Source organism: Hipposideros armiger, unplaced genomic scaffold (assembly GCF_001890085.2).
Source record: "Hipposideros armiger isolate ML-2016 unplaced genomic scaffold, ASM189008v1 scaffold_482, whole genome shotgun sequence".
Taxonomy (NCBI): Eukaryota; Metazoa; Chordata; class Mammalia; order Chiroptera; family Hipposideridae; genus Hipposideros; species Hipposideros armiger.
The window spans coordinates 995,821-1,013,118 of record NW_017731832.1 but is presented as its reverse complement, the minus strand read 5'-3'; the positions used below and the strand labels follow the sequence as shown (position 1 = coordinate 1,013,118).

Here is a 17,298-nt window from a genome sequence, read left to right as displayed (position 1 = left end):
GTTTGTACAGTGCTGCCAATGTAAGCACACAGTGGCAAGTTTGCTAACTTAATTGTCAGAATTTGTACATGACTAAACCTAGTTAAGGCCTCCATATAAACTCTTACGTTTCTGGTGGGCTGATGCAGAGATCTACTTGTCTTGTGGCACCCAGGATATGCCTTGTAAGTAAGTTTTCTTGCTTGTTAAACCTGCTACCTACCAACCTGGAGTGGTCTGCCTCTTTCTTCCATCTCTGCTCACCCTCCATGTAAGGAGGCCAGTTTCAAATTCCACCCAGGGAACTCCCCAGGTTGTGAACCAGCAGTCACTTTTATTCAGTAAACGTATATTTAGTGCCTCCCATGATTAGGAAAGGTTCTAGGCACAAGTTATCAACCAGTGAACAAAACAAAGTTCCTACCCTCCTGGAGCTTAGATTCCTGTGTGTCTTGGGATGAGGTGCAAAGGCTATAAATAAATCTATAACAATAAAGCCAATAAGTCAATAAATAAATCTATAATACATCTAGTGGTGATAAGTGCTATGAAGAAAAATAAAACAGGGTAAGGGTACTATAGTGGAAGGGAGGGAATGCTTTTTTAGATAGTGTCATCCCTGAAAACAGCAAAGACCTGAAGGAAGAGATGGAATTGGAGATTAGGGAAAGGGAACCACACAGAGGGAACAGCCAGTTAAAAGGCCCTGGGGCAGAAGGCCGGTAGCGCTGAATCAGAGGTAGGAGAGTAGAGAGAGATAAAGTCACAAAGGAGAACTTGCAGGGGAATAGCTGTGATTTTACTGATATAGGAAGCCACAGGAGTTGTTTTGAGCAGACATGAAATGATCAGATTTCTTTTTTTTTTTTTAAGATTTTTTTTATTGGGGAATTGGGGGAAGGGGAACAGACAAGTTGCTATCCTTTTGTTCTTCAGTCTAGTTGTGGAGGACGTTGCTTCACTGGCCCAAGTTGGCACCATCATTGCTCTCTTCCTGGGCAAGGCAGATCAGTCGCCGGCTGGACAGCTGCTCGCGACACACGGTAACCCATGGCAACCCACTGCAGCAGGGGACTGCAGCCCACGCTGTCGCCGGCGACTCACGGGAGCCCAGCTCCAGGTTGAGCTGTTGTTCAGCATCTTAGCTGTAGAGGGCAGTGTCACTGGCCCTCATATGTGGGATCCGAACCGGGGCCCTCTGGCAACCCAAGCCAGCTCTTAACCAACGCGCCACTCGGCCGGCCCAAGATTTCATTTTTAAAAGATCATTCTAGCTGCATTGTAGAAACTTTACTGTTGGTAGGCAAGGGTGGAATCAGGGAACCCAGGTAGAAAGCTACTGTAATAATCCAGGAGAGATGGTAGTGCATGGACTAGTGTGATTTCCAAATGATACAGGAGAGTTCCCTCACTATAAAAGTTGTAGCCTCCCTCACTATAGGAAGTTTAAGTCTCCCTTTCCCTTAGTTTCTTAACTCCTTAGCCCCTGGTCTTAATCACTTTTCTAATCAGTTTCTTATATCCTAAACCAAAGATTGCTCCTAGCCTAAATCACAGAATGTTTCTCCTCTTTGCTTCCAATGACTGCTTAAAAGCCTGTGACTTAAGTTTGTTAACTGTAATTATTGTAGTCCAACATTCCCCAAGCCATGACAGACCTAACTTTTGGATAAGTAAACAGCCATCCTACAGACCAAAAGGGTTTTTAACACTCCTCCAGGCCAGTCCAGACCTAACCTAACCCCTGGGTGAACAAATGTCATCTGAAGTTAAGATAGATGGGCTTTGTGGGCTGGCCGAATGGCTCAGTTGGTTAAGAGCTCACTCAAGAGTGTAAGCTCTGAGCAACAGGGTCGCCAGTTCGACTCCCAGCCCAAACTGAGCTGCTAACAGGTGGTAGGATGGCTCAACTAAAAAAAAAAAACACACACACAGAAAAAGATAGATGGGCTTTGAGTTCCATCCCTGGAGCTGGTACTTTTAATTTATTAACCAATGTCTGTTTCTCCTCATTTAGGGGCTCTCGGGATACAAGTTATGTCCCAGCGAGGCTTCCAGTGCACCCCAACTAAGGAAGAAGAGACTCCTTTTTTATTATTATTATTTAAGAACACATAGGGTGAGAGTTCTGTGAATCCCCAGCAGGCAGGGACAGCTCTACCCCCTTCTCAGCTTGAAGCAGATACAGAAGAAGAGACCTCCCGACTCTCAGCTCCCCACAGAGATTTATGGGGATCACGTCTCTCAGGAAAAACAAGGCAGGCAGTTAGATACAGGTAATTGGGTCTCTGCATTCCTACACATCAACACAATCTATGGGGAACACCGCCTGGAGACCTCCCAAATTTCTCCTTATCTGCCCTAGCCATTAACCACTGTGAGGACACTAAGAGACAATAAATTAGACCCATCCTATACAATAGGGATCTACAATGGCCTCTACCTCACCTAGCCTCATTATACCATTATTGTAATGTCATACATATGCCCAATAGTTCATTAATATCATTATAACAGACTGAACTCTGGGAAGAGACATGCGCAGTCTAAGAGGATGAGATAATAGCCCCTTATCAATCACAGGTGTCAATCAAGTGGTCCGGCTCCTGGAGAGGAACAGCCCAGCCCAGAGAAAAAAAAGATAAAACCCCAGGCTCTTGTGAGCCGCAGCCCTTTGAGCATCTTGAGCCTTGCCTTTGCTTGGGGCCGCTCCAAACTCTTGGATGCCACCTTGAGCCTTGAGCCACTTTTCTTGATGCTCTTCCTGCTCCTGATTCTTCAGAGTGTACTATCTCTTCTAATACACTTTTTTTTTTTTTTTACCACTTTACCTCTGTGTCTCATTCAATTCTTTGCTCAAGATGCCAAGAACCTGGACACTGCACCAAGGAGGGCCCAACCCCTGGCAACGTAACAGCTAAAATTCCCAGTTTTCCTCCCAGACGCCCAGGTTCGACCCCCGGTGTGGGAAGCTAGCCAGACTCTGCTGGGTTCGCCCCCCCAGTGTGAGAACCAAGCCTGGACACAAATATGCCTTAAAGATTGACGGTGGAGCTATCAGTATTTGCAGGATTGGTTGAGGGATGAGAGAGGGAGAGAGAAAGAAAGAGAGGGAGAGAGAAAGGCCCAGGAGTACCCAAGATTTTTGGACTGAGCAACTGGAAGCATGGAATTATCAGCTATTAAAGTGGGGAAGATGGGCTGGCCGAGTGGCGCGATGGTTAAGAACTCGCTTGGGATGCCAGAGGTCCCCGGTTCGGATCCCACATATGAGGGCCAGTGAACACTGCCCTCCACAGCTAGGATGCTGAACAACAGCTCACCCTGGAGCTGGGCTGCCGTGAGTCGCCAGCAACGGCATAGGCTGCAGTCCCTGTGGCAGTGGGTTGCCATGGGCTACCGTATGTAGCCAGCAGCCAGCAGCCAGCGTGAGCGGCCAGCCGCCGCAGTGAGCGGCCGTCCAGAAGCCGGCGACTGATGTGCCTCACCCAGGAAGAGCGCAATGATGGTGCCAACTTGGGCCAGTGAAGCAACATCCTCCACAACTAGACTGAAGAACAAAACGACAGCAACTTGTCTGTTCCCCTTCCCCAATCCCCCAGCACTGTTCCCATCCCCCCAATTCCCCAATAAAAAAAAAATCTTTAAAAAAAAAAAAAGTGGGGAAGACTGTGGGAGGAACAGGTGGGAGGGCTGGACATCAGGAATTGGGGTTTGCACACATTAAGTTTACTAGGTATGTGAAGATGTTAAGCAGGCAGTTGGAAATGTATAAGTCTGGAATTTGTGGGAGACAAAGGAGTTGGAGATATGGGGGATTTTTTAGTGGGGGTGGCCATCAGCATGTAAATGGTATTCAAAGTCACGGGACTGTTACCCAATCACCTCCCCAAGTTCAGGTTCATATACCCGATGTACTCGTGGGCCAAAACACTGAGACACTGGTGCTTGGAGAGATAGAAAGGTTTATTCGATTTGGCCAAAGTGAGAGGACAGGAGAGCAAGATCTCTCAAATCTGTCTTTCCCAAAAAGCAAAAGTAAGGAGTTTGTATGTGGCTGGGGAGTAAGGGAGGGGAAGTCTCAGGGAACTGAGAGAAGTGTGTGTTTCTTTAGTCACAGGTAACACTTTTTCACATCAGACTCCTAGGCGTCAGTCAGCAGCTGGTAGCAGCTACCTTGGAGACATTCTCTCTTGCAAAACAAACTCAAGTTCTCCTAGAGACCTTGAAGTTATCTCCTCCTGCTTGACAAAGAAATACCATATCAGCTACTTATGACTACATTCCTCATAACAAAAGTTGAGCAGAAAGAGCGGTTAACAGGTGAACAAAGGCTTAATTAAGAATTAAATTATTGGCTGGGCCGAGTGGCGCGTTGGTTAGGAGTTGGCTTGGGATGCCAGCTCTGAGCAGCAGGGCCCCGGTTTGGATCCCACATGCGGGCCAGTGACGCTGTGTCCTCTACAGCTAAGATGGTGAACAACAGCTCCACCTGGAGCTGGGCTCCCGTGAGTCGCCGGTGACAGCGTAAGCTGCAGTGGGGCTGGTCGGCAGCGAGCGTGAGTTTTCGTGAGCTGCCGTGAGCTGCTGTAAGCGGCTGTCCAATGGCCTGCGAGTGACTGCCTCACCCAGGAACAGCACAATGATATTATCAACATGGGCCAGTGAAGCACAGTCCTCCACAACTAGACTGAAGAACAAAAGGACAGCAACTGTCTGTTCTCCTTCCCCGATTCCCCAACACTGTTCCACTCCCCCAATTCCCCAATAAAGTCTTTAAAAAAAAAAAGGAATTAAATTATTTAATTCCAGCTGCCAAAAATACTAGGGGCATTAAAATTACAAGAGGCTCAGCTACAGGACTGCATGAGATTAATAAGAGTAAAAATGTATGGAAGGGGGAGTGGTCAGACTCCCTTTCTCATCACCACATCCTGCCCCAGGGGTGGTGATCTTGTAAGTATGCGCGCGCGCGCACGCGCACACACACACACGCACGCACGTGCAAAGAGAGTAGGTCCCACTCTCAGAGATGCGTGCCGCCTTGGCCCTGTCCCTTTTCTGTGGCCTTCCTGGATGCTGCGGGGGCAGCAGACCCATCTGGGCCAGCAGGGCAGGGAGATAGGCAGGGATAGGTTGGCTGAGGCCCCTTCCTGAAACTTCCCCCAGGAGCAGAAGCAGCAGGCAGTCTAAAGGTCCAGAGAAGGGGTGGGGACAGGTCAGGTCTGGAGGTGGGGACAGGTCAGGATGCAGTGCCTCCTTCCCCCAATGTCTCATACGAAGCCCCGAGAACCCCAGTAAGTTCCTCTCTATCCCCACTTCCAGGCCCTCTGCAGCCACACTCCTAGTCTTTCCCTCCCCCTCCCAGTCCCTCCCTCAACGCCATCTTCTCCAGGGCACCCCTGCCCGTTTTCTAGGCTTGCAACCTCTTCACCTAGTTTCTATTGGTTCTCCACCCCCTTCTCCAGCACCCAACCTGAGAGGAAGTTAGGAGATTGGCTCCACAACCCTGCAGGCTCTTTCAGTAGCCCCTGCCACTCGTTCTGCTGGCTTCAGGAAGGAAAGACCACTGGGCAGACCAGCTGTGCTTGGAGCCTCAGCTCCTGACGAGAGGGGACTTCTGGGCTGGTGGGGATCTTGTCTAGGGCTGGGGGCAAGGAGGAGGGTGAATGAGGTTGTCTCTTTTTAACTCATTTGGACTTGTTTCTTCTTTACACATCTGGCTTCTGCATGGGAATACAATTACAATACTAATAATATCACTAGTAGTAATAACAATAGCTGTGTCAGCTATTAAGACCTCTATACCAGCACTTTCAGGCATTATCTCAATTAATCCTTATGATCCATGATATAGGGATTATACCCATTTTACAGATAAGAAAACAGACTCAGAGAAGGTATGGACCTTGCATGAGGTCCCATGACCTGTGTGTGTGTGTATGTGTGTGGGGCAAGTCACAAACTGACTCTACCCCCATCCAAGTGCCTAACTTCTGCTGCAGATAAGAGCCGCGGGCGGGCTGGGCTTGCGGCTAAACCCTGGCTAGCTCCTCCCTCTTTCTGGGAGGTTTCCACGGAGGGGTAACTGGGATAAGGAGGTCTTTCCTGAACGCCCACCCGCTGCAACCCTCCACTGCAGTGCAAGTCATCAGCCCCCGCTTCATCCTCCAGAACCGCACATCCCCGGGGCGCGCAAAGGAGAGAGAGGGAGACTGTGGGGAGCCAAGTCTTTATTGTGGGGCAGAGGGGGAAGTGCCCAGCTCAGGGTCCCCCAGTTCTCCGGTTCTGGCCCGTGTCTGGGCGCCCTCTGGACCCTCGGCTGGCTCGTCGCCAAACACTGAGCGGTGCATGGCGGCGATGTAGCTGCAGCCGCTGGGGTCGGCCAGGCGCAGCCGTGCCAGGGGCAGGATGCGCTCGGAGCAGAAGTAGCGCAGGGCTGGCCGCGAGTCGCGCAGAGCAGTGAGGAAGACCTGCAGTAGAGGGTGGAGACATGCTGGCCGGGGCTGGGCTCGAGGACTCCAGTGCTGCCCCTCCCCGCTCCCCTGCTCACAGAGTCCTGCCCGGGCGCCCACCTCTGTCACCTCCTCCGGGTCCTGCGCCTCCTTGCGGAAGATCCGCTCGAAGTGGCGCTGGTAGCGGGAGAAGAGGTCACAGGTCTGAGCGTCCAAGTCGTCCAGCGCCACGCGGGGGCCGGTCTGCACCTTCTTCTGGAAGGCAGTGTGTACCGGGCCGCACTCGATGAGGCTCACACTGCAAGCCCGAGAGTGGCGCGTGGGTGCGGGCTGTGGCCAGCAGGCTCACTTCACCCCAGCCAGGCCCCTGACCGGACCCCACCGGAGAGGGAGGGAGCGACGTGCAGTAGGTGCTTAGGTTAACCAGAGAACTTGAAAAGCAGTTCACTGCCCCCAAAGCACTTCCACATCATTTGAGGGTGAGCGGCTCTGGCGACAGAATTCTAACCTGGCTGGGTCACGTACAGCTGTGTGACCTTGGGCCAGTCACCTAACCTCTCTGAGCCTGAGCTTCCCAATAACAATACCGACAACTCACCAGCTGGGTCGCACTTGTGCCGCGGGGCCAGCGCAGTGCCTGGCACACACAAATGTGAGCCGCAGTAGAGAGGGGCCAGGGAGAGCGCCTGGGAGCAACTCCAATAAGACGGGTATAAAATGGGTATAGGGTTTCCCAAAGTCAGGGTTCAGAGGGCTCCAGGGGCTGGGCGGTGACTCACTGGATTCCGAAGGGCAGCAGCAGAATCGCCAGACTCTCACATAAACCTTCGATCGCGAACTTGCTGGCGCAGTAAACAGCGTTGAAAGGCATCCCTTTGAGGGGAGATGAGGCTGCTGAGGCGTGGATCCGCACAGAGCCTGCCGCGCCACCGCAGCCCGGTGCCAGTCTCACCAGGCACAGCCTCTTCCACTCACCCATCAAGCCTCCCATGCTCCCGGTCACCAATATGCGTCCAGAGCGGCGGCGCTTCATGTCTGGTAGGAAGGCCTGAAGCATCCGCACCGTCCCGACCACGTTTACATCCAGCACGGAGCCCACTGCGTCTCCTGAGTGCACCTCCAGCGGCCCGAGCAGGCCCCGGCCTGCGTTGCACACTGAGGGGAGAGGCCCAATCCCGCCTGCCTCACGCACCACCCTCCCCACCAGCTGGACCCCTCTTGTTCCCTGGACCTCAGGACACCTTGGTTTGGACACAGGGTGGGGAAGGCTCCTGCACATGTTTCAGGGAGGCTCACCCAGCACGTCCACTCGTCCCTCAGTCACGCGAGCCCGGGCTGCTGCCACGGAATCTGCATCCTGCACATCTAGCTGCAACGTCTCCAGGGAGCCAGGAGGGCACCCTCGGGACTGCGCAGCCTCCCACAGCGGGCCCTGCGTGCTCAGGTCCCGGAGTGTGGCATACACTGGAGGTTGGGGGAGAGGATGAGGATCCGAGCGCTCTGCTTACCTTACCTAGGTCCACTTGGACCAGGGGCTGCTCCCTTCTCCCCATCTCAGTTCCCTCATGTACCTTTGAAGCTCCTGGATGGATCGGAGGCCAGACGCAGGGCCAGGTGCAGGCCGATGCCGGAGGAGCAGCCGGTGATGAGAACCACTGTGCGGTCCATGGGGAGACGTGTATGGAAGAGGCTCTGGGAGTTCTAGGCTCAGGTCTCTGAACTAGATATCACCTACTTCGCCCCGCCCCTGCCCGCAAGGGTCCCCACCCCTTGTTGTGTCTTCAGCACTTCAAGGCTGAACACTCCAGAGGTCCCTGGCCTGCTCTCCCCACCCTGCTCTAGGTAAAGACAGAGGTGAGGCCACTGCTTGGACCACCTTTCTTTAGTTGCTGGTAGGAGGGAGGGCGAAGCTTTGCAAGCAGGAGGTGTGGGCTTCCACGTGGGCACTGAGTGCCCTGGGCAGATCTTCTCTTGGGAATGCCTGTGTCCCACAGGGACGATTATAGTTTCCAAAGGGTATGAAAGGAAATGCATTCTCAGTTCAAAGGTCAGAGGTTAGTATTAAAAATGGGAGACTAAGGCAAGGGGGCAGGGGGAACTGGCCCCACATGTGTCCATGCTATAGCCCTGAGTCCTCCCAGCATCATGGCAGTGATGTTTTGACAGACAGACCCAGGTGATTCATTAGTTTATTAAGTTGTATTAAAACAGTACTTTGATCCCAAAGTTGGAGTGGTAGAGGGCAGCTCACTTCCCTCCAAATTTCCTACTCGATTGTACCAGCAGGTCTTGAATTCCTTCGCCCAGATCTGAGGACCTCCAGTGATGCTGGCCCAGCTCCAGACCCCGGGAACCAGCCCAGGCCTGGAGTTGGGGAGAACATGGCCCAGCGGTGGGTAATTTGTCACAAGGAGCCAGCCATCCACCGGGGGTAATATTTGAGGAAGAGTTTCTTGGCTAAGTCCACAGTGTCGCCTTGGGGCTGGTTAGGATACCTCCGTGTGCTGAGGACAAAGGTCTGCTCCAGCTGGAAAGCATTGTTGTCAAACTGGTGCTGTTGGAAGGGGGTGCCTTGAACCAGACTCTCAACCAGCATCTCCATGAAGAGCTGCCAGCGGGGGGTGTAGTAGTTGGCCACCAGTCCTGCCAGCTGCTTGTTGGCATAGTCGAGAATGTTGCCATCTGGCCCCCAAAGGGTCAGCTGGTAGAGGCTGTTCTGTTCATAGAAATGGGCCTCGGCCTCACTGACCGCTGCCGCCCGGGCCTGCTCCAGCCAGCTGCCCAGCAGGAAGCGGCTATCACTAGCTAGTATGTTGTTGAGTGAGGGCAGAAGCTCGTAGGCCAGGATGCCTGCTGCCCTCAACAGGGGAACCAGCTCCTTGTTCAGGTAGGCGGTCCTCACCTCCTCATAGTACAAGCTGACCAGCTCCTGGATCGCCTGGCGAGTGATGTCCACCAGGTCATAGCGGAAGGCTGGGCTGGTGGCCAGGGTGGGGGTGGCTGTTAGCAGCAGTCGCCAGGCCTCAAACACATCTGATCGGTTGTACCAGACAGTGGTAACCATCTGTAGGGATGGCCGCCTGACCAGCGGGCTGCGATTGTGGCCTCTGCAGGCCTCACCAGAACAGTTGTAGACACTCCTGAGAAGTAGCCTCCATGCTGCCTCTGCATCCCCGTGGGACACCCCATACCGCCGGGCCGCAAAGCTGGTCACCCAGGCCCCCAAATCTGTCACTGGGTCCTTCCGCCAGCCCAGCTCAGCCATGAGGGCATAGACCACTTCGTTCTGGCCAATGCCTTCCGGTGCCATGCCCGTGCCTACCATGGTGGAGTTGGGGAAGAGACGGGCAGCCAAGGGGCCTCGGTTCACGGCCTCCAGGGCCCCGAACAGGCCATGGTTTCCCCCGAAGTTATGCAGCATGCACCAGATGAAGGGCTGGCCCTGGAAGGAGGCTGTGCGGCTGTACACGGGCTGGCTCTCTGCAAACAGGTCCAGGACCAGGAGGCGGCCACGGGGTACTGCCCCAAGCACAGCCCTCACCTGGTCAGGCCCCCAGAACTGGGGCTGGTGCTGGAAGAGCCAGCCTTGGAGCAGCCACGTGGCATCAGGGTCCACTGTGGTCGGGGGGACAGAAAAGAGGGGTGATGAGAGGAGAAGGGACCAGGAGAACATTCACCCCATTCTACAGATGAGAAAACAGAAGTCCAGAGAAGTTAAATGACTCTATCCCAGGATACCTCCTTCCCCTTCCCTTGCACCCCTCAACCAGCAAGGCATTTCGTTACATATGCCCTTCCCATCGCCTCCTGCCCCCAGCTGGGAGCTCCAGGCGTGTTATCAAGCTTTATGGGGCATCAGAATCACCCAGAGGGCTGGTTAAAACACATATTACTGGGCCTTGCCCTGGTCATTCTGATTCAGAAGGTGGGGGAGGGTTGGAGAAGAGGCTGGATTTGCAGATCTGACAGGCTCTGGGCTGATGCTGCGGGTCCTGGGTCAGACCTGGAGCAGTGCTGCTCATGGAAACCGGAGCCAACCTATTCCCTTCTTGACTGACACAGAAGCCTCCCGACCAAGCCACTCCTGACCTGGCCCCTCCCCTGCACGTGGCAGGAGAGAGCACTGGGTTCACATTTGTGCACCAGGAAGAGCACCTACCAGCTTTGGGCACATCCCCTAGTCTCTGGCCTGTGCTATGTACCTCAGCATGGAGGTAGAGACCAAATAGGATATTTTCAATAGCCATCACTTAATGACACTTTACTCTGGGCCAGGCATCATTCTACTTATGAGCTCCATTTTACAGATGAAGCAACTGAGGCAGTGGGAGCGAGGTAACTTGTAAGTCATACAGGCAGGAACTGGCAGTGCCAGGGTTTGAGCAGGCTGCCTCATTCCAGAGCTCACCTCTCAATCAGTGATTAAATGAGATGATGTGGGTGTACAAATATTGGTAAACCGTAAGGAGCTTTGTGTCACAGTGAGGTATTACTATTCCCCGTCCGCTCTCCCAGCCCCATCTCCCTGAGGGTCGAGGGGATCCCTTTCCCTACCTCCCCTGGGCACCGAACCTGTGATCATGGCCTGGTAGACGGCAGCAGTGGCTGCGGCGAGGTAGGAGGGCTCTGAGGATGGGGGCTGCATCTCGTTGAACGTGTCAGCCCCATATATGTGATCTGTGCCGAACTCTTTGGTCAGCTCCCGCAGGAAGAGGCTCCCCACGATAGGGAATAAGGGGTCATCTGGAGCCAGGAGGAAGGAGCACGAGTAGGAGCAGTTGAAGTGTCCCCAACTGCCCAGTTGGGTGACATTGACCTGAGGACACACCCTAGTTGGGGAAGGACAGTCCAGACATTTACTGGAGGCTGACACAGTATTTCATCACCAGCCTCATTATCTTATCTGCGATTCCTGGAACTCATCCTGGCCTCTCATGCCTCCGTGCCTTTGCACATACTGTGCCCTGTGCCTAGAGGCCTTTCCTCCTCACTCCCTGCTGACCCAGCTGGTTACCCATCAATGTCTTGTAAGTTCCACCTGGTCTGGAAAGCTTTTGCTGTCTCTTCCCTCCCACTGGCTGACGCAAGCAACGCTCATTTTTCAAGGTCTGGCCTAGTGCTGCCTCTGCTCTGAATCCTTGCTGCCCCTCTCCTCCGGGCAGAAGTGACCTTGACAGAGAAGTAGGCTGAGCCCACACAGATTCCCGCCCTATCACTGTATTGTAGTTCCCTGCCAACCTGCCTCCCACCAGGGGTTAGGAACTCAGTGCACCTTTGTCGCTGCCTCCCCAGAGACCGACCAGCACAGAGCCTGGCCTGGCAGCCCCAGACAGCCCAACAAACGTTCACTGAATGTATGTATGAGGCTGCTGCCACCCAGTCAGAGAGACGAAGGGGTGGCCAGTGAGGCCGGCAGCACGTGCTAAGCACTGTGAGAATGGTGGGAACCAGGTGCTCATGGGCACCAAGGAGGTGATAGCCAACGCTGGGGGCCCAGCAAGGCTTCCTGAAGAAGGGGAGACCTCAGCTGGTCCTTGAAGGATTTTCCCAATCACAAGAGAGGCTGGGTGGGTAGCACAGAGGAGCAGGTAAGCAGGAATGTCAGAGACCAGTGTTCCCCTACTACCACTCATAAGAGCTGCCATTTGCTAAGACTCTGTGCCAAGTCATGTATAGTTTACAAGTGAGGAAACTGAGGCACAGAGCAGTCACATAACCTGTCCAAGGTCACAGTGTTAAATGGGTAGCAGAGCCAGGAATCAAGCCAGGGCCTATATCCAGAGCTTCTGTTTTTCTTTAAATCACATCCTGCAGGGGAAAATAAATTCCCTCTCTGAGCTGAGGGGGAGGAACCTCACCTGGTGATAGCCTTGGGGACATGCCCTGCGAATGCAGGCAACACGGGGACCATGCCAAAGGAGCGCATCCGGTCCAGGATCCGATGCTGGGAGGAATGGGAGGGGGAGCTGGTGAGCATGGCCCGAGGTGGGAGGCCTTCACTCCCCCAGAGCACACAGAGTCCCCAGGGTCCAGTTTAGAGCCCTAAGGCTGGCCAAATACCACCCTCCCTGAGCCCATGACTGTCCAGCACCAATTCTGCCCCTTCTTTTCCCCATCCTTTTACCTGCAGGTAAAGCTGCTTGAGGTGCCAGGAACGTGGCAAGGGGCCACCCCAGGTGTGCAGGTTGCCCATGCGCTCCCAGGCCAGGAAGGCAGGACCAGTGAAGTACTCATCGACCTCTGATTGGGTCAGGCCCAAGGTCAGGTACACCTGAGGAGGAAGGTGATCCCCTTACATATAAATACATTCATCTCCATTCAGATTGATTATTCAACATTCACTCAACATCCTCTCTGTGCTATGCCATACAGTTACTAAGACAAAAATGCAACCCCTGCCTGCAAGGGGCCCACAGTCCAGGAGAAACAGAATAGGTGAGGTTACTAATCTGTCACCCTTGTTGCCCAGGTGAGGTGAGAACCAAAGGGACTTTCTCCAAAGTGGGGAAGGGGACTGAGAAGGCTTCACAGAGCAAGGTTGGCTAGAATGATGGGTGAGGATAGCTCTGCGGGAAGTTTAAGCAGCCCCAGGTGCAGCCAGAGCCCTCAGGGCCCGGGGATGGAAACTCCCAGGCCTGGAAAAGACTGAAGGCAATGAGGCACTCCAGAGTGTGTTAGCGGAAGGTCTCATCCAGATGTGCATTTCAAAAAGGACACTCTGGTGGAACTTGGAAAGCCAGGAGTCCTGTTCAGAGGCTTTTGCAGGGGTCCAGGGAGAGGACGCAAGGGCCTGAACTAGGGCCATAACTAAGAATGAGAGGATAAGGCAGATCAAGAGCTGCTAACGAGATGGAATCTGTAGAAGCAGCCGACTGACAGGAGGTAGGGTAGGGAGAGAGAGGAGTCCTAGATTCTTAAAGTGTTTACAGTGGGGTGCTGGGGTCCAGCCCTCCGTAAGTGCTCCTGTTTGTCTCAGCAGTGGAAACCAGTTTCCAGAGGGCTGGAGCCATCGTGCATGCCACAAACACTGCTGGAGCCCTTATTCTCTGTGTGCCAGACACTGTGCAGATGCAGGGCTTGGGGGACACCTGGGGTGGCCCATGTGGTAGGTGGACACGCACCCTCTGCCAGATGGCCTCCTGACCGCTCCAGGCCAGTGCCAGGTTGATCCCATTCAGCGCCATCCAGTCGATCTCCTGCTCCCAGCGGGCCCAGTCCCACCACACGAAGGAGTAGCTTTGCGTGCAAACATTCTGGTAATAGCGGTACCTGTGGGCAGGGGCATGAGCTAGGGTGTGTGTCTCGGGGCAAAGAGGATGCCCCCCACCCCTAAGGGGCCATTGTTCTGGAAGATCTCAGAGGGCAGCCTGACCCCAGATCTAGCCCAGAGGCAAGGGATTCCAAACGTGGCCCCTCCACTGCTTCACTCGGGAATTCACCAGGTCCTGAGCTTCTGAGGTACCCACCCACCTGCCCCCAGCACTCTTCCAGGGCCCTCTACCCGGCAGATATTTGAGAGCATATTCCCTTCAACTCTTCTAGATCCCCTATGCTGTGCAGTGTTTAAGTGCTATATGGCAAAGTTGGTCCTGTCTTGGAAGGGGGAACACATCACCTCCATGCAGTGGGGCAAGTGCTAGAACAGCAGCCCGTGGAGGGATGGGTGTCATTCCTCAGTAAGCATGTTTAAAGAGAGGGTGGGGAAAGAAATAGCATTCACTGCTCGCCAATCATGCATCACTCATTCTACTCCCATCACTGTGTAAATCCTCACGACCAACACCGCATGGTAGATGTCATTGTTTCCATTTTTCACATGAGCCAACTGAGGCTCTGAGAGGCTAAGTGACTTGCTCAAGGACACCCAGCCTTTAGAAGCTGAGGAGCAGTGAAGAAATGAAACATAGTCACTATAGTCAAGCTGCAAAAGGACTAAAATCAAGTAGGTTGAGGCATAGGGAAACGATTCTATTCTTAATTATGCTGGGAACTTCAAGTTTTGAAATTTCCAGTCCTGCCAATGTCTGGCTCTACATCAAACATCCAGATAACCCTCTGATTACCCGCGAAAGACTAAGGAAAGGATGGGCACTATCCAGACCACCTGCCATCCGATGTCCAGCCCAGATTACCATCTCGGACCAATCCAGAGGCTAAGAATGCAGGACTGGTTCTTCTCAAGAATTTACCTTTTCGTATGAGAACTCTTTTCTTCTTCAGAATACTCTGGGTATTGCCCAGTTGTGTTTCCGGTTTATAATCCCTAAGACCCTTGAATAAATCTTTATCATTTATTTCTAGCCAAAGTCTCCAGACTTTGAGTTAGCTGGACAACAGCCAGAAATCTGAAGCCAGAGTTGTGCAACCCTTAGGCCGGCGCTTCCTATCAAGCCAGCGCTGGGGTGGGTGGGGCGGGGACTTCAGCAAGGTGTGGGCGCCTGGGGGCTGGAGCGGGAGGCAGCTGCAGGGGGGCCGACGGGCGGGCCCCGCCCGTACCTGTTGGGCGTGGCCTCGGTCAGCTCGTCCGGCAGGGCGGGCAGCGGCTGCGGCAGGCGCAGCTGAGAGCCGGACCAGGCCACGTGGCAGCCGCAGAAGTCGCGCAGGTAGCGGTGCAGTCCTGCGGCAGCGGCCACGCCGGTGGAGCCGAGCACCCGCACCTGCGCCCCAGCGCCCCCGCCGCTCAAGCGGTAGGTGTCCAGGCCAGACTCGGCCGCCAGGGAGCGCTCTACCGACACCGAGAAGGCGGCCGCTGGCCCGGGCCCCAGAAGCCGGGTCAGCAGGGCCCGCACGGCCTCCGCTTCCCGGGCCTCGTCTCCGGCAGAGCTCCCCGCCAAGGCCAGGAGCAGGAACCCCAGAGCTACTGCTTCCATGGTCCAGCGGCCTGAGCCCGGCAGCTGCCCTGCCGGAAACCGACTCGGGACTCGGGGGCGGGGCGGGACGGCCCGGGTCCAATCAGCTGCGGGCTTCAGGTCACGTGGACCTGAAGGTTTAAGTACCCGCAGAGAGCCCTGAGACTGGCTTCCGGGTCTCAGATGAGGCATAAGGGTGTGCTCTGGCTGCACGTGGTGCGGGAGCGCATGACCCCAGTAACATCAGAAGTCTAGGGCCGCATGTGACCTGCTATACCTTCACAAGCGCCGTCTGGTACAACGCGCTTTCACACGCAAATCCCTTTCATCCATCCAAAAAATATTTATTTGGAGTTTATTTGGTACCAGGCACTGCCAACCCCTCTCTGGGGGAGACCTAGAACCAAATACTTACGTAAAGATTTGCGTTATAGCTGTGATGCTGTGAAGAAATACAAGGGTACCCAGCCAGAAGCCTCCAAAAGGAAGTGACATTTAAAATGAATTAAATTGTGATCGACTAGGAGAAGAGGCAGGGGAGGCCGGGTTGAGGAAATGTCGATGAATACCCCGGAAGGGTAAGGAAAGGAGCTGGGCAGATTTGAGGAACTAAAGGATCACACACAAAGTTGGCGGGGGCATGGGCCATGTGAGAGCCTGGACTGGCCCTGGGGCAGGGCTGGTGAGCATGTTAAGGTCTCGCCATTGGATCCTTAAGGGGCAGCAGCAGTAGCAGCAGCACAGGATGGGCATTCTCTTCATTTTACACAATGGGGAACTGAGGGCCAGAGAAAGGGACTCAGACAAGATCAATACCAGCAGGTCTGGGACTAGAACCTGAGCTTCTAACTCCAAGATCACTGTTCTTGCCACTATTCCCCAAGTGCTGCAAGCTTTCAGGCTGCCTTTCTGGACAAGGAGGGGTTGAGTGGGGCTTTGTGGTGGGACCTATAGAAAGACTATTTTCTAAAAGGATTCTGAGTTCTTTTGGAGGCCGGTGTAGACTTTTCCAGATTGTTAGACCTGAGTGATACTGCTTAGAGACAGGGAACAGGTCAGAGGAGGGTTGCCAATCCAGAGAATTCGGACCCTGGACTGAAAGAGAACATGGGAGTCCACTAAGCTTGCCAGCTCCTCTGTCCCCTGTCCCCAGCTGCAGACACAAAGTCCCCCTTCCCTGGTCCTGGCTCATAAGCAGCTCCTGCAGGGTGTGCAGTCCTTGCTCCCACTCAGTTCCTAAGTACCTCAGAAGGTTCTCAGCCTTTCCCAGGGAGCAGCTCCAAGAGTGGCCCAGAGAGATGTGCCCTCATGGGGCTGTAGCCTGTAGAGATCCCACCCCCACCTCCATCCCAGCCCTTCTCTGCTCCCATCCTGCATGCCTCACCCCCCAACCCCACCCCATTCTCCCTCCAAACTCCTCTCTCTCCAGGTGAGACTTGTCAGACTCCTCCCAGGACCTGTTTTCCTGGCATTTTTGCATCTTAGGGAACACATGGGTTGGGGAAATTGGGCTGCAGATCCACCGTTGGGCTCAGGGTGCCTCTCTGTGGGGTCTGGATTAATCCAGAGTGGTGGTGGTGGGTTGCTGGCAGGGGCAGCAGCTTGGGGACACCATCCAGGGAGTTGGCAGCACATTCCAAGCCTGAGCTCATGGATGCTGGGCAGGCGCTTCACCGAGGACTCCGGGCATGTCACACTCTCTTTTCTCACCTCCCCCCCCAGGCTGGGAGCTCTGTGAGGACAGTAGGGGGCTGGTTGAAGAAATTAAGGTATGAAATATCAAGTATTTGCTAAAAAAGAATGAGGAACACACACACACACACACGGTGCCAAAAAAATGTATACACATTTTAAGAAAGGAAAAAACTGTTAAAATTGTAATAATATATACCGATAACAAAAGATGAATACAAGCCATGTGTATACATTTTTTTGGTACCCTCGTATATATATTTTTTAAAAGGTCAAACCAGGGGGTAGGTATAATACACTCCCATTTGTGTTAAAAAAAAAAA

At 53.9% G+C, this 17,298-nt stretch overlaps 2 protein-coding genes across 3 annotated transcripts; both read right to left on the bottom strand.

The window, feature by feature from the left end:
* Nucleotides 1–6,209: 6,209 nt before the first annotated feature.
* On the bottom strand, nucleotides 6,210–8,512 carry HSD17B1 (hydroxysteroid 17-beta dehydrogenase 1). 2 transcript variants are annotated; one of them, XM_019667116.1, is made up of 6 exons: nucleotides 8,006–8,512; nucleotides 7,731–7,898; nucleotides 7,410–7,589; nucleotides 7,214–7,307; nucleotides 6,555–6,732; nucleotides 6,210–6,485 (listed from the first exon to the last, which is right to left on the bottom strand). In XM_019667116.1, exons 1-6 carry the CDS (start codon nucleotides 8,100–8,102, stop codon nucleotides 6,213–6,215), a joined length of 990 nt encoding a protein of 329 aa, XP_019522661.1. In that variant the 5' UTR covers nucleotides 8,103–8,512; the 3' UTR covers nucleotides 6,210–6,212. The 2 variants fall into 2 exon arrangements, with proteins under 2 accessions (XP_019522661.1, XP_019522662.1); XM_019667117.1 differs by having other exon boundaries at nucleotides 6,210–6,452.
* A 102-nt stretch (nucleotides 8,513–8,614) lies between these two features.
* NAGLU (N-acetyl-alpha-glucosaminidase) lies at nucleotides 8,615–17,056 on the bottom strand. Its single transcript, XM_019667115.1, has 6 exons — nucleotides 14,931–17,056; nucleotides 13,556–13,703; nucleotides 12,559–12,705; nucleotides 12,293–12,378; nucleotides 11,007–11,263; nucleotides 8,615–10,049 (listed from the first exon to the last, which is right to left on the bottom strand). Exons 1-6 carry the CDS (start codon nucleotides 15,473–15,475, stop codon nucleotides 8,839–8,841), a joined length of 2,394 nt encoding a protein of 797 aa, XP_019522660.1. The 5' UTR covers nucleotides 15,476–17,056; the 3' UTR covers nucleotides 8,615–8,838.
* Between the last annotated feature and the right edge of the window lie 242 nt (nucleotides 17,057–17,298).